At 43.0% G+C, this 15,543-nt stretch overlaps 1 protein-coding gene across 1 annotated transcript in view; it reads right to left on the bottom strand.

Moving 5' to 3' along the window:
* The window catches only part of LOC140191531 (vasoactive intestinal polypeptide receptor-like), a 121,403-nt gene that overhangs the window by 33,307 nt on the left and 72,553 nt on the right, over window positions 1–15,543 (bottom strand). Inside the window, exon 6 of the mRNA XM_072248979.1 lies at window positions 2,130–2,303. Coding sequence (XP_072105080.1) covers window positions 2,130–2,303 — 174 coding nt within the window. The remainder of the gene's footprint in view (window positions 1–2,129; window positions 2,304–15,543) is intronic.

Below are 15,543 nucleotides of genomic sequence, written 5' to 3'. Positions count from 1 at the left end.
GTTCAGTTTGGCAGATAACTGGATATCTTTTTTTATACTGTATATCTTATTGAGCACAAACCGAAAATTTTGTCTGTCCTGTGTTCTTCTCCCCAACACATGCAGTGTTGACTCAGGTCACTTTCTGCGTCCTCCATGTCACCCTGATCTGTAGCCATCGCAGCAAAGAAGCTGAGCATTAGGCAGACTTTCATCCCACAAAGATACCGAGTTTCATTTTAGAACTAAATTCATTGGTGGTTGTGTGTTTCATGGGAGAATGTGAATCACAATTGCAAAATAATAACGTGGCACACTGCCATTTGTATTGTATACTTTAATGTAGTAAAAACTCCCAAAAGCAAAAGACGACTGAATGGTGGAACAGACATGGTAGGCCGAATGGCCTAATTCTGCTCCCATATCTTACATCTTATCTAAAATCCCCTTGCGGGCTATGGGCCAAGTGCTGGGAAACAGGATAAGCATGAATATAAATCGTGGTTGGCATGGACAAGTATGGGCTAATGGGCTTTCTTCTGTGTTGTACAACTTAATGACAATGAGTGAACTCCCTCTCTAAACTAACAGGGAGACAGTACTACTTCCTTTTTGGAAGCTTGACTTCCTGAACTTCCCCAATTACTTGTGCCCACAGACGCCAATTAAACTGCTCCCTCCCTCCTCAATGTTGGATCCTAAAAACTATATGCTGCTGGGTTCACAATTAAAGTCATTTCAGTACAGTATGAAAATTTTACATTGTTCCGTAATACATCTCCAGTGCCTCAAGATGACAATAGCTTGCTGGGCCCTGAAATGGGTGTTGCAGTCTGGGTTCTGCCAAAGGAAGAAATTACCAGGAATTTACAGGAAAAGATTCAAAGCTTCCTTGAAAGCATGCAATGTCCCCACTGGCTTCTGAGAGTATCTCTACCCAAAGCAGAGAAAGAATATTTGTTATGGTATATAGAACTATAGGCCATGCATCAGGGGCATATGGAGGTCCTACATAAGTGGTTGAACAAAAGAACCACCTTACAAACTACCCTGTTTCCTTTGGCTACCCCTTCCCATCTGTGGGAGAGTCCACATTGCCCTCATCAGGCACCTCAGAAGCAGCAAAACCAGAGTGGAGGCAAGTAATCCTTGACCCTGAGGGATCGCCCAAGAAGAAGAAGCCCAGTCCGTATCTTTGAGATGGAGACTCTGTGAAATTAATCCTGTGTGGCCTAAGTATTTGATGAAAAATGTAAATAGAAACAATGAAAAGGATGTTGTATCAATCTCTAATGTCTGTTTCCTGTTTCATAGAAAACACAAAAAAAAATCATGGAAACATAGAAAATCTACAGCACAATACAGGCCCTTCGGCCCACAATGCTGTGCCGAACATGTACTTACTTTAGAAATTACCTAGGGTTACCTATACAGACATCCCACCCTACAAAAACTCATTTCAGGGAGGCAGCACCAGCAATTTGCGGGGGACTCCCGGAACTTCCGGGAGAGGCGGGATGTCTGCAATAGAGTAGCTCCTTAGCAGCTAGCCAGCTAGTTTAAATAACGTTAGCTATGCTAATGAACAAATGCACCTGTTAAACTCACCTCAACATGTCTTTTACATTTTAACCCACCATGGGCAATAGAAAGTCACTGTTGCAAACAGTGCAGCGAGCAACACTGTCATTATTTTTGACCCCTATTAGGCAGGGGTACACTTTAGTGTAGTCTGGGGTGATGTACATTTTACCTTTTTGTTTTTTGGAACACTCTGCCATGGCTCTCTCGCGCTCTCTCACTCTCGCGCTCTCTCTCTCTCTCGTGCTCGCTCTCTCGCTCTCGTGGTCTCTCTTACTCTCGTGGTCTCTCTTGTGCTCGCTCTCTCTCGCTTGCTTTCTCTCTCAAAAAAATTGATTTCCAGGACATTTTATATAATCTGTGGGCATCAGGGAGCCACTATTAATATGCGGGAGACTCCCGGAACTTCCAGGAGAGGTGGGATGACTGCCCATAGCCCTCTATTTTTCTAAGCTCCACGTACCAGAACAACAAATATTACAAAACTGACCTTGATTCTCTGTTGTTTTAATTTAAGCTGAGTACTAAGAACAGGATCTCTTGTGCAATTGCCTATGAAGTTTCTGTACATAGTGACGGTGGCTTTACCTGGGGATGGTGAGCTCTTGCTTACCGTGGAGAGGGTGCACTGGTCAGAGCCATTGTCAAACAGCACCCTATCCTTCATCAACACAGCGATGGCTCTCAGAATGAAGGACATAAATAAGTTCATGTGGATGTAGTTCCTGGTGCAATGTAGTTTCCTGTGTTAAACCAAAAGTTAAACAACAGAAGATACCATGCAATTAGAAGTAAATACATCAAGCCCAAGAAGTTAAATATCTCACCTGTAATTCATTTAACTCATTCTCCCAAGCTTCTTATTGCATTTCCCAGTGGTATCTGCAGCATTCTTACCATATCCCTCAACTCCCATTCCTTAACAATCCTGAAGACCATAGACCTGATACTTGGGGGAGGTGGGAATGAGCAGAGTTCTTGATTGTTCCTGTGGCCACGAAGGAGGGAGATCTTGTGACACATGGCATGTGATTAACAAAGCAACACTTACAACACACTGGAGGAACTCAGCAGGTCGGGCAGCATCCGTGGAAACGATGAGTTGACATTTCGGGCCGGAACCCTTCGTCAGGACTGTAGGGGGAAGGCGCAGAGGCCCTATAAAGAAGGTGGGGAGAGGGTGGGAAGGAGAAGGCTGGTAGGTTCCAGGTGAAAAACCAGTAAGGGGAAAGATAAAGGGATGGGGGAGGGGAGGCAGGGAGGGGATAAGCAGGAAAGGTGAAGAAGGAATAGGGGAAAGCACAATGGGTAGTAGAAGGAGGCGGAACCATGAGGGAGGTGGTAGGCAGCTGGGGGAGGGGGCAGAGTGACATAGGGATAGAGGAAGGGAGGGGGAGGGAATTACTGGAAGTTGGAGAATTTAGGAGTAGGAATGCGATGAGGTGGAGGATAAATGCGTGGCTGAGGGATTGGAGCAGGGGGCAGGGATTCAAGTTTTTGGATCATTGGGACCTCTTTTGGCGCAGGCGTGACCTGTACAAAAAGGACGGGTTGCACTTGAATCCTAGGGGGACCAATATCCTGGCAGGGAGATTAGCGGGGGCTACTGAGGTGACTTTAAAATAGAATGGTTGGGGGGTGGAAATCAAATTAATGAGGCTAGGCGTGAGGAGGTTAGTTCACTACAGGGGGATGGGAACCAGTGCAGAGAGGCAGAGGGGTGTAAAGTGAGGGTAGAAACAAAAAGTACTATGGAGAAAAGTAAAAGTGGCAGGCCGACAAATCCAGGGCAAGCATTAAAAGGGGCCACTTTTCAGCATAATTGTATAAGGGCTAAGAGAGTTGTAAAAGAGCGCCTGAAGGCTTTGTGTGTCAATGCAAGGAGCATTCGTAATAAGGTGGATGAATTGAAAGTGCAGATTGTTATTAATGATTATGATATAGTTGGGATCACAGAGACATGGCTCCAGGGTGACCAAGGATGGGAGCTCAATGTTCAGGGATATTCAATATTCAGGAGGGATAGACATGAAGGAAGGGGAGGTGGGGTGGCGTTGCTGGTTAAAGAAGAGATTAACGCAATAGAAAGGAAGGACATAAGCCGGGAAGATGTGGAATCGATATGGGTAGAGCTGCGTAACACTAAGGGGCAGAAGACGCTGGTGGGAGTTGTGTACAGGCCACCTAACAGTAGTAGTGAGGTCGGAGATGGTATTAAACAGGAAATTAGAAATGTGTGCAATAAAGGAACAGCAGTTATAATGGGTGACTTCAATCTACATGTAGATTGGCTGAACCAAATTGGTAAAGGTGCTGAGGAAGAGGATTTCTTGGAATGTATGTGGGATGGTTTTTTGAACCAACATGTCGAGGAACCGACTAGAGAGCAGGCTATTCTGGACTGGGTTTTGAGCAATGAGGAAGGGTTAATTAGCAATCTTGTCATGAGAGGCCCCTTGGGTAAGAGTGACCATAATATGGTGGAATTCTTCATTAAGATGGAGAGTGACATAGTTAATTCAGAAACAAAGGTTCTGAACTTAAAGAGGGGTAACTTTGAAGGTATGAGACGTGAATTAGCTAAGATAGACTGGCAAATGACACTTAAAGGATTGACGGTGGATATGCAATGGCAAGCATTTAAAGGTTGCATGGATGAACTGCAACAAATGTTCATCCCTGTTTGGCAAAAGAATAAATCAAGGAAGGTAGTGCACCCGTGGCTGACAAGAGAAATTAGGGATAGTATCAATTCCAAAGAAGAAGCATACAAATTAGCCAGAGAAAGTGACTCACCTGAGGACTGGGAGAAATTCAGAGTTCAGCAGAGGAGGACAAAGGGCTTAATTAGGAAGGGGAAAAAAGATTATGAGAGAAAACTGGCAGGCAACATAAAAACGGACTGTAAAAGCTTTTATAGATATGTAAAAAGGAAAAGACTGGTAAAGACAAATGTAGGTCCCCTGCAGGCAGAAACAGGTGAGTTGATTATGGGGAGCAAGGACATGGCAGACCAATTGAATAATTACTTTGGTTCTGTCTTCACTAAGGAGGACATAAATAATCTTCCGGAAATAGTAGGGGACAGAGGGTCCAGTGAGATGGAGGAACTGAGCGAAATACATGTTAGTAGGGAAGTGGTGTTAGGTAAATTGAAGGGATTGAAGGCAGATAAATCCCCAGGGCCAGATGGTCTGCATCCCAGGGTGCTTAAGGAAGTAGCCCAAGAAATAGTGGATGCATTAGTGATAATTTTTCAAAACTCGTTAGATTCTGGACTAGTTCCTGAGGATTGGAGGGTGGCTAATGTAACTCCACTTTTTAAAAAAGGAGGGAGAGAGAAACCGGGGAATTATAGACCGGTTAGCCTAACGTCGGTGGTGGGGAAACTGCTGGAGTCAGTTAACAAGGATGTGATAACAGCACATTTGGAAAGTGGTGAAATGATCGGACAAAGTCAGCATGGATTTGTGAAAGGAAAATCATGTCTGACGAATCTCATAGAATTTTTTGAGGATGTAACTAGTAGAGTGGACAGGGGAGAACCAGTGGATGTGGTATATTTGGATTTTCAGAAGGCTTTTGACAAGGTCCCACACAGGAGATTAGTGTGCAAACTTAAAGCACACGGTATTGGGGGTAAGGTATTGGTGTGGGTGGAGAGTTGGTTAGCAGACAGGAAGCAAAGAGTGGGAATAAACGGGACCTTTTCAGAATGGCAGGCGGTGACTAGTGGGGTACCACAAGGCTCAGTGCTGGGACCCCAGTTGTTTACAATATATATTAATGACTTGGATGAGGGAATTAAATGCAGCATCTCCAAGTTTGCGGATGACACGAAGCTGGGTGGCAGTGTTAGCTGTGAGGAGGATGCTAAGAGGATGCAGGGTGACTTGGATAGGTTGGGTGAGTGGGCAAATTCATGGCAGATGCAATTTAATGTGGATAAATGTGAAGTTATCCATTTTGGTGGCAAAAATAGGAAAACAGGTTATTATCTGAATGGTGGCCGATTAGGAAAAGGGGAGGTGCAACGTGACCTGGGTGTCATTATACACCAGTCATTGAAAGTGGGCATGCAGGTACAGCAGGCGGTGAAAAAGGCGAATGGTATGCTGGCATTTATAGCGAGAGGATGTGAGTACAGGAGCAGGGAGGTACTACTGCAGTTGTACAAGGCCTTGGTGAGACCACATCTGGAGTATTGTGTGCAGTTTTGGTCCCCTAATCTGAGGAAAGACATCCTTGCCATAGAGGGAGTACAGAGAAGGTTCACCAGATTGATTCCTGGGATGGCAGGACTTTCATATGAAGAAAGAATAGATGAACTGGGCTTGTACTCGTTGGAATTTAGAAGATTGAGGGGGGATCTGATTGAAACGTATAAGATCCTAAAGGGATTGGACAGGCTAGATGCAGGAAGATTGTTCCCGATGTTGGGGAAGTCCAGAACGAGGGGTCACAGTTTGAGGATAGAGGGGACGCCTTTTAGGACTGAGATTAGGAAAAACTTCTTCACACAGAGAGTGGTGAATCTGTGGAATTCTCTGCCACAGGAAACAGTTGAGGCCAGTTCATTGGCTATATTTAAGAGGGAGTTAGATATGGCCCTTGTGGCTACGGGGGTCAGGGGGTATGGAGGGAAGGCTGGGGCGGTGTTCTGAGTTGGATGATCAGCCATGATCATAATAAATGGCAGTGCAGGCTCGAAGGGCCTAATGGCCTACTCCTGCACCTATTTTCTATGTTTCTATGTAATTCTATGTTCATACCAAGGGGCTGGAGACTACCTCGACGGTATATGAGGTGTTGCTCCTCCATCCTGAGTTTAGCCTCATCATGGTAGTAGAGTAGGCCATGTATGGACATATCCAAATGGGAATGTGAAGCAGAGTTGAAGTGGGTGGCAACCGGGAGATCCTGTATTGTGTGTCCGGTTGGCGGAACTGGTACTCACACTTAATAACTTCTCTTTTGGCTCTTCCCACTTTCTTCAGACCAAGGGTGTAGCTATGGGCACTCGCATGGGCCCCAGCTATGCCTGCCTCTTTGTTGGTTATGTGGAACAGTCTATGCTGCAAACCTATACTGGTACTGCTCCCCAACTTTTCCTTCAGTACATTGATGACTACATTGGTGCTGCTTCCTGCACCCATGCTGAGCTCATCAATTTCATCGACTTTACTTCTAACTTCCACCCAGCCCTCAAATTCACTTGGTCTATCTCAGACACTTCTCTCCCCTTTCTCGATTTCTCGGTCTCCATCTCTGGAGACAGACTGTCCACTGACATCTTCTACAAGCCCATTGACTCTCATAACTACCTCAACTATACCTCTTCCCACCCCGCCACATGCAAAAATGCCATTCCCTATTCCCAGTTCCTCCGTCTCCGCTGCATCTGCTCCCAGGATGAGGCTTTCCTTTCCAGGCCATCTCAAATGTCCTCTATCTTTAAGGATCATGGTTTCCCTTCTGCTGTCATCAATGATGCCCTCACCCGCATCTCCTCCATTTCCCGCACTTCGGCCCTCACCCCATCCTCCCACCACCACAACAGGGACGGAGTTCCCCTTGTACTCACCTACCACCCCACCAGCCTCCGGATCCAGCACATTATCCTCCGCAACTTCCGCCACCTTCAACAGGTCCCCACCACTAAGCACATCTTTCCCTCTCCACCCCTCTCTGCTTTCCCCAGGGATCGGTCCCTCCGCGACTCCCTGATCCACACGGATCCCCACCCAGCATTTATCCCTGTAAGCGTAAGTGCCACACCTGTCCCTACACCTCCTCTCCTGTCACCATTCAGGGCCCCAAACAGTCCTTCCAGGTGAGGCAACACTTCACTTCTGAGTCTGTTGGGGTCACCTATTGCATCCGGTGCTCCCAGTGCGGCCTCCTCTACATCGGTAAAACCCGACGCAGATTGGGGGACCGCTTCGTCGAGTACCTCCGCTCCGTCTGCCACAACAGACAGGATCTCCCAGTTGCCACCCACTTCAACTCTGCTTCCCACTCCCATTCAGATATGTCCATACATGGCCTCCTCTACTGCCATGATGAAGCTAAGCTCAAGTTGGAGGAGCAAAACCTCACATACCATCTGGGTAGTCTCCAGCCCCTTGGTATGAACATTGAATTCTCCAACTTCCGGTAATTCCCTCCCCCTCCTGTCCCCCATCCCAGTTTCACTCTGCCCCCTCCCCCAGCTGCCTATCACCTCCCTCATGGTTCTGCCTCCTTCTACTACCCATTGTGTTTTCCCCTATTCCTTCTTCACCTTTCCTGCCTATCCCCTCCCTGCCTCCCCTCCCCCACCCCTTTATCTGTCTCCGTACTGGTTTTTCACCTGGAACCTACCAGCCTTCTCCTTCCCACCCTCCCCCCACCTTCTTTATAGGGCCTCTGCCCCTTCCCTCTTCAGTCCTGACGAAGGGTTCTGGCCCGAAACGTTGACTGTTCGTTTCCATGGATGCTGCCAGACCTGCTGAGTTCCTCCAGTGTGTTGTGAGTGTTGCTTTGACCCCAGCATCTGCAGATTATTTTGTGGTTATGTGATTAACAAATGTACCATGGACAACTCTTGGCCAAATGGGATGCCTGGCTCTATCCAAATATGCCACAGCTGGACCAGAAGCAGGCACATCTTTGTCAGTTTCAGAAGTTTGCATTTTCACAAATCTGTCCCTCACATATATCTCTGCCCTATCGAGGATTGGCTTCCTCAATATCTAAAAATGTCAGCACCCTCTACAAAACTAGAATTAAAAACGTATTATGTGGACAAAGAACTCTCAAAATATCCCATAGCCCCAGGATCTAGATAATGCAGCGATCAGTGTGGTCAAACACTTAGTGAAGGTTTGGACTAAACACCTGCCTTCGCAAAGAAAATCTAGAAATTGGTTGGGCTCAGTTGCTGAAAGGAAGGATATTGCATGAGATTAAATTTTATTCAAGACATGATTATAGAAGCTAATGCTACTAATTTAGAATCAAACCTTTTTCTCAGTTTAGAAAATCAATAAAGCCAATCTGATAATCAGGATTTAGATTCTCAAGTAAAGATTTCCTTCTTGCTATGCCAGTGATACTTATAACTGATCATGGTCTTGTCTACGGAGAATGGTTCCACTGCAGTTAGCAGGCTGATGCCTTAGCTACAGATCTATCTAAGAGCTGCTTAACTTGTTTATTAAGAGCACATCCACCACTACATCCAGATTAAGCTTTCGCTTAAATATATTAAAGTCTAAAGAAGAGTGAATTAATCAAATCAACCAATCTTAATGTGACAATGAATAACAGACACTGATTATCCATTTAGCTTCATATATTAAAGAGATCAGTGAAGAAATACAATACTCACACAAACAGATGAATGAATTTCCAGATACCAATTCAGTCATTCTTGAGATGGAAATGAAGGATATATTTGAGATATAAAGTTAAAATATGCACAAAACACGACAAAACATGCACTAATGTTGAAAAGGTTTAACAAAGAAAACATGATCATTTCAAAGTGCAAAATGAAAATTATACTACATTGTGTGACAGTGTAGAGAAGTGTACGTTTATGCTCTTTGGTAGAAGGAGTAAAGGTGCAGGCTATTTTCTAAGTGAGGAGAGAATTCAGAAATCAGAGGTACAAAGGAGACTTCGGAATCCTCATGCAGATTCCCAAAAGGTTAACTTCACAGCCACAAGCATCCCCACCATTAAGGGTATCTTCAAAAGGAACCTTTTTTAAAGGAACCTCACCATCACATGCCCTTCTTTCATTACTACTATCAGAGAGGAGGTACAGGAGCCTAAAAATAAATCTCACAGTAGTATGTGGTGACATATATGTACTTTGATAATAAATTTACATTGAAGTTTTGAACTTTGAAGACGCACACTCAATGATTTAGGAGCAGCTGTTTCCCCCAGCCATTGGATTTCTGAATGGTCCAAAAACCGATGAAAACTACCTCACTATTCCTCTTTTGCACTATTTATTGATTTATTTTTCATTGTAATTTATAGCTATTTTTATGTCTGTGGCATGGGCTGTCAAATCAATCCAGAGGTGAGGCTTGTACTTTTGGCAGGAAGGCCTTAGCAGTGTGCTGGACCGCTCTGATCAAGAGCAAGCTTCTGTGCGCAAGGAGCCATGTCTGGTAGGTAAATATTTTTGAAATCATTCTTCAACAACACAAGTATTTGTTAATTGTTATTAAAGATCTGTCAAGGCCTGTGATTGCCGCAGACATTCGAGATCTCTGATGGTTTTGACAGCCCCATGTTGTGTATGACATGCTGCTGTTGCCTCAGAAGTAGTTACTTGTTCTTCTTGACTCATTCCACCGAGATGCAGCACAGAGCGTCATAGGAAGTCATTCCTGCCTGTGGCCATCAAACTTTACAACTCCTCCCTTGGAGGGTCAGACACCCTGAGCCAATAGGCGGGTCCTGGACTTATTTCATAATTTACTGGCATAATTTACATATTACTATTTAACTATTTATGGTTCTACTACTATTTATTATTTATGGTGCAACTGTAACGAAAACCAATTTCCCCCAGGATCAATAAAGTATGACTATGACCATGACTTCTGCCCAGCAGTCTCCTTTGCTCTTGTAGGTGAAAATTTCCTGCTAATTATTCTATGGATGTTAGTCGCATTAATGGTGAAACAGCAGCACAGACGGAATATGAAATTTGGTATAAACCTATCCAACCTCTCTTGAATTTACTCAAACCTGTTATAGTTTGGAATTCTGAATGAGACACAAGAGGTTGCAGATGCCAGAACTGGGAACAACAAACAATCTGTTGAAGCAACTCAGTGGGTTGAGCAGCATCCGTGAGAGGAAAGAAATGTTGACGGTTTGAGTCCAAACCTTGCATTGGACCAATGCAGAGTTAGCTTCAACCCTAAGTTCCTTTCCCTCCACGGATGCTCCTCAATCTGCTGAGTTCCTCCAGCAAATTGTCTGTTGTTTTGAAATCTAAAGTTTCACTGTTCTCCAAGTGAGTAAATTTCTTCTAACCTCTGCCCTGATTTTGATTCCATGACCTCTGGCTCAAGACACCCCCACCAGGAAAAACATTGACTCATTTATCCTGGCAATTTGGTATGTTTCAATGAGATCCGATATTCATTCTCAGAGTATCACTTCTGTGAGGGAACATTGTGTTCTGAAGCAGTACAAATTTGTAGTTAAAGCTGTTCTTTGTTGTTTAGTGTCCTGCAGATATATTTTGCAAGCACAGGCATGTTAACTAGGACTGTGACTCAATGTTGGTCTGGAATTTAAATCAGAAAATTATGTGCATTCTCATAAGGACATCACTGCACGTATTGTACCAATGCCTGACATTCCGCTACTGTGCCAAGAACATGCAGAAGGTTTGATGCACCTTCTGGGTTATTTGGTCATTATCACATTGCTCTATTAATCATGTCTCAGCATGCATCTTGGTGGCTGTGCTTCTAATGTTGCTCGGTGTTGCAGTGATTACACTTCAAATAGTATTTAATTGAATGCCGAATGCTTTATGGCATCCTGATTTCATAATACGTACAAATCTTCTCTATAAATGGATTTGTAAGTAACTTGGCACCAGAAATGACCAGATTATCAATTGTTCATATGCCTAAGGACTAACAATCATCAGTTTTTGTTAGTTGCTTCCTTTTTTTGTCCTGATTAAGTATTCATGCCTATTTTCATTAGATCCTTTGTGTTGTACTGGCAGCATATTTCCATAAGGTTAGGTTAACTATATTGTTTTTGGAGCCTCACGGGTGTGACGCTCTCTATTATTCCTAAATTTGGATGGACTCTTTGATGTTTCCTTTGCTATTTTAACGCAGGTATAATAGCCATGTAAATACTGTCAGGTTCACTGAGTCTTACCAGACTAAAGATCGGGAGATAGGAGTTCAAACTCTGCCAGGACTGCTTGGGAATTTAAATTCAACTTAAATAAAATGTGAAAATAAAAGTCAGTGTCTGGAATTGTCAGATTATGGTGATAAACCTGAAATCCTTTAGGAAAAGAAGCAAGTCTAGTTTATATGTGTACTCATGTAAGGAATTCTTAACTTTGTAAATTGAGGACTATGGCAAATGACATGGAAGATGAGATGACATTAGCCATGACCATATTGAATGATGCCACAGACTTTAGGGACTAGATAGAAAATGGCTGCTCCTATTTTCTTCGATCTTTATGTAGCTAACTACTACGAGACATCTGCTCCCTTCAGATTGTTCCACCATTCTGACAGATTCTGGACAGTTTGTACTCTAAACCCTATTTTAGTTCGCTATCCTTTAAAAATCTTACCCCCCAAAATAATCATCATTCAATTTATCCATCAATGCATGCTTTGAAATGTTCAGTTCACCTCCAAGCACCAGTCAGTGAAGGAAGCAGGACAAGATTTCTATTCAGTACCTTGAGTATGGGCACTAAATGCTGTCTTTTCATTGTCGCATAAATCCTTAGCTAAATTAAAACAAACACGCAAGATTCTCAGCAGAAGCAGTGATCAATGAGAGAAGCTAGTGATGTTCTCTGAGGAACCCTAGGGCTTTCATCAATAATCAGGTTCAAACCTGTGACGTATTTGCACTCATTAACAGTCCATCTGCTTTTATTACATCAATAAAGCACAGGGCAGCAGAACTAAATTTAACTCAATATCGCTTATGTGCATGAGGCATGTGTGTTAGTGATTGCAAATGTAGGTGCTATGTGTGTGGCGAACCATAACATATCCCTTGCATTAGTAAATTAAAGGTTTCATTAAAATGGATTTTATAAATTTAGTTCCATCTCTGGGCATTTATGCTTTGGGAAAATGATTTCCAATAGATTCATAATACTATTTACAGACCATTATAAAATTGACTCCAATATGTTTTATTTGACTGTTTCTGCTCGTTATATGGTAAAAGCACTTTGCTGCATTAACAATATAAAGCTCACTACTGCTGCTTCTTATTTTTCCTCTTCTCGAGAATTCTGATAGATTTTCCTTAGATTTATAGATTTCCTTATAAATTATAGATTTCCTTATAATAGATTTTCCTCTTTAGTGTTAGGTTCTAAGTTGAAGGTCTGGGGTCTGAACAAACCTGCTGTCATCTTCAGTTTAGTAACCATCTGCAAGCATCACTAAGTTATTTAGTCATCACTGTGTGCCTTGCTCATAAAGCCACAGAGAGATACAGGACTGAAACAGCCTTTTAGCACCCCCTCTCCAAGTCAACACTGATTCTACTCATTTATTTTGAGGCCCCCGTCAGTCAGGGTTGATCGTGGATGTTGTGTTCTAGCTGTCTATGTGATATGTGAGCCAGGACAGCACAATATGGAGAGCACGCTGTTGCTCATGTAGCAGGCTCCCCCTCTCCATGCATCCGATGAATCCAAAGGAACAGCAGAGACTGACACAGTTTGGCACCAGCAGCATTGCAGAGGTTGCCAGTCAGCGTTGAACTCAATGTAGGACTGTCTTAGGACCTCCAGCTCTGGATTTTTCCCTCAGGATTTACTCCTGAAGCCTTTCCCACGAGTGGGTATAGCTGCAAGGCAGTGGAGGTTTGAGATCAGAGTTTTCCTTCTCCCGGATCAGCTGACAGGCGCTATCGGCCCAAAGCTCATCTCTGATAATCCTACATCAATCTGTAGAGATACTTCTCTACCAAAGGAGGTGTAAGGTGCTCTTTCCCTCTGCTGGCCTGCAGGTCACCCTTGGGCAAGGCGTAGCAGCTGCTTAGCAAAATTTCCCCCAACCCTCTGGAAACAGGGTCACATGAAGCCATGGGAGCAGGTGATGGCTGGTCGTACGAGCAGCTGCTACATATTACAAGTCCTAGTTATGCGACCACTGACACCAGGCAGACAATCTCTGAAGAGCATTGATAATGGCTGGGGTCACCCGCCTTTAAAGACACTGTCTAGAAGAAAGCAATGGTAAACCACTTCTGTAGAAAAACTTGCCAAGAACAATCATGAACATGGAAAGACCACAATCGCCCATGTCATACAACATAGCACATAACGAATGAATGACATTAATCTGAATTTTAATTCTGTCCACATTTCCATCAACTCTATACCTATTCTACCACTGATTTACAGTGGCCAGTTAACCTACCAATCTTCACATCTTTAGGATATGGGAGTCAAGCAGAGCACCAGGGAGAAACCCTTGCGATCAGAGGGACAATGTGCAAACACTGACTGAAACTCCAACGCCCTTGAATGGAAAATCCTACAAAAAGTAATGGATACAGCTCAGTCCATTATGGGTAAAGCCCTCACCACCACTGAGCGCATCCACATGAAATGTTGTCACAGGAAAGCCGCATCTGTCATCAGGGACTCCACCACCCAGGCCATGCTCTCTTCTCACTGCAACCATCAAGAAGGTGGTACAGGAGATGCAGGACCCACACAGCAAGTTCAGGGACAATTATTACCCCTCAACCATCAAGCTCTTGAACTAAAGGGGATAACTTCACTCAACATCACTTGCCCCATCACTGAACTGTTCCCACAACCTATGGACTCACTTTCAAGGGCTCATCATCTCATGTTCTTGATATTTTTATGGCTGAATTATTCATTGTTATTATTACTTTTCTGTTTGTATTTGCACAGTTTGTTGTATTTTGCTCTGCACACTGGCTGTCCACCCTGTTGGTGCAGTCTTTCATTGATTCTATTACGGTTTATTGAGTTTACTGGCAGTGTTGTATATAGTGATGGACTGAGTATATTCAGGAATTGTTTGAAGACAATCGAGGTGAAAAACCAGAAATTATGAAAAATGTTGAAGGTCCAAGTATTTTAAAATCTGAAGTTCGTAATACAATAAATAAGATGAAGAAAGGAAAGGCAGCAAGTCCTGATGAATTAGTAATAGAACAAATTATCACTCTTAAAGATTATGGAATTGAAAAACTTACTGATTTAATCAATGACATTTATGAGACTGGAATAATACCAGAAGAGATGAAAAAAATCAGTATTTATCACTCTTCCTAAGAAACCTGGAGCAATAGAATGTGAATTACTTAGGACCATAAGTTTAATGAGTCATATCACCAAGATACTTCTAAGAATTTTGATGACAAGAGCTAAAGGTAAGATACACGCTGAAATAGGTAAAGAACAATGTGGTTTTGTGAAAGACAAAGGTACAAGAAACGCAATATTGATGTTAAGGATACGATCAGAACGAGCTATTCAAGTGCAAAAAGATTTGTTTGTTTGTTTTATCAACTCCACAAAAGCATTTGATAAAGTGAAGCACAATAAGTTATTAGAAATATTACAGAAAATTCTAGATCTAGATTCGAAAGACCTCTGCCTGATCAGAAATCTGTACTGGGAACAAACTGCCGCTGTAAGAATAGATGGAGAGGTGAGTCAGTTTATGAAAATCAAGAGGGGAGTTAGACAAGGGTGTGTTTTCTCCCCTGATTTATTTCATGTGTACAGTGAAACAATATTACAAAAAATAAGAGACATCTTGGGAATCAAAGTTGGCAGTGAAAACATCAATAATTTCAGATATGCAGATGACACTGTGTTAATTGCAAGTATGGAGGAAGAACTACAAAACTTAATTGATATAATTGTTGAAGAAAGTGCAAAAATGGGTCTATCTATCAATTGCAAAAAGACAGAATGTATGGTGATATCCAAAAGGAAGGAGAATCCTATCTGCAGGCTGAGAATAAATGGGGAAGACATAAAACAAGTACAGAACTTTTGCTACTTAGGAAGCTGGGTGACATCAGATGGCAGGTGCGACTTGGACATCAAAAGAAGAATAGGGATGGCAAAAGACACCTTTACGAGAATGAAGAGTATACTGACCAATACTAAACTAGGCATGACAACCCGCCTCAGAGTACTGAAATGTTACATTTATCCAGTTATGTTATATGGCTCAGAATGTTGGA

Source organism: Mobula birostris, chromosome X (genome assembly GCF_030028105.1).
Source record: "Mobula birostris isolate sMobBir1 chromosome X, sMobBir1.hap1, whole genome shotgun sequence".
In the NCBI taxonomy this organism is placed as follows: Eukaryota; Metazoa; Chordata; class Chondrichthyes; order Myliobatiformes; family Myliobatidae; genus Mobula; species Mobula birostris.
This window is presented reverse-complemented; position numbering and strand designations above follow the sequence as displayed.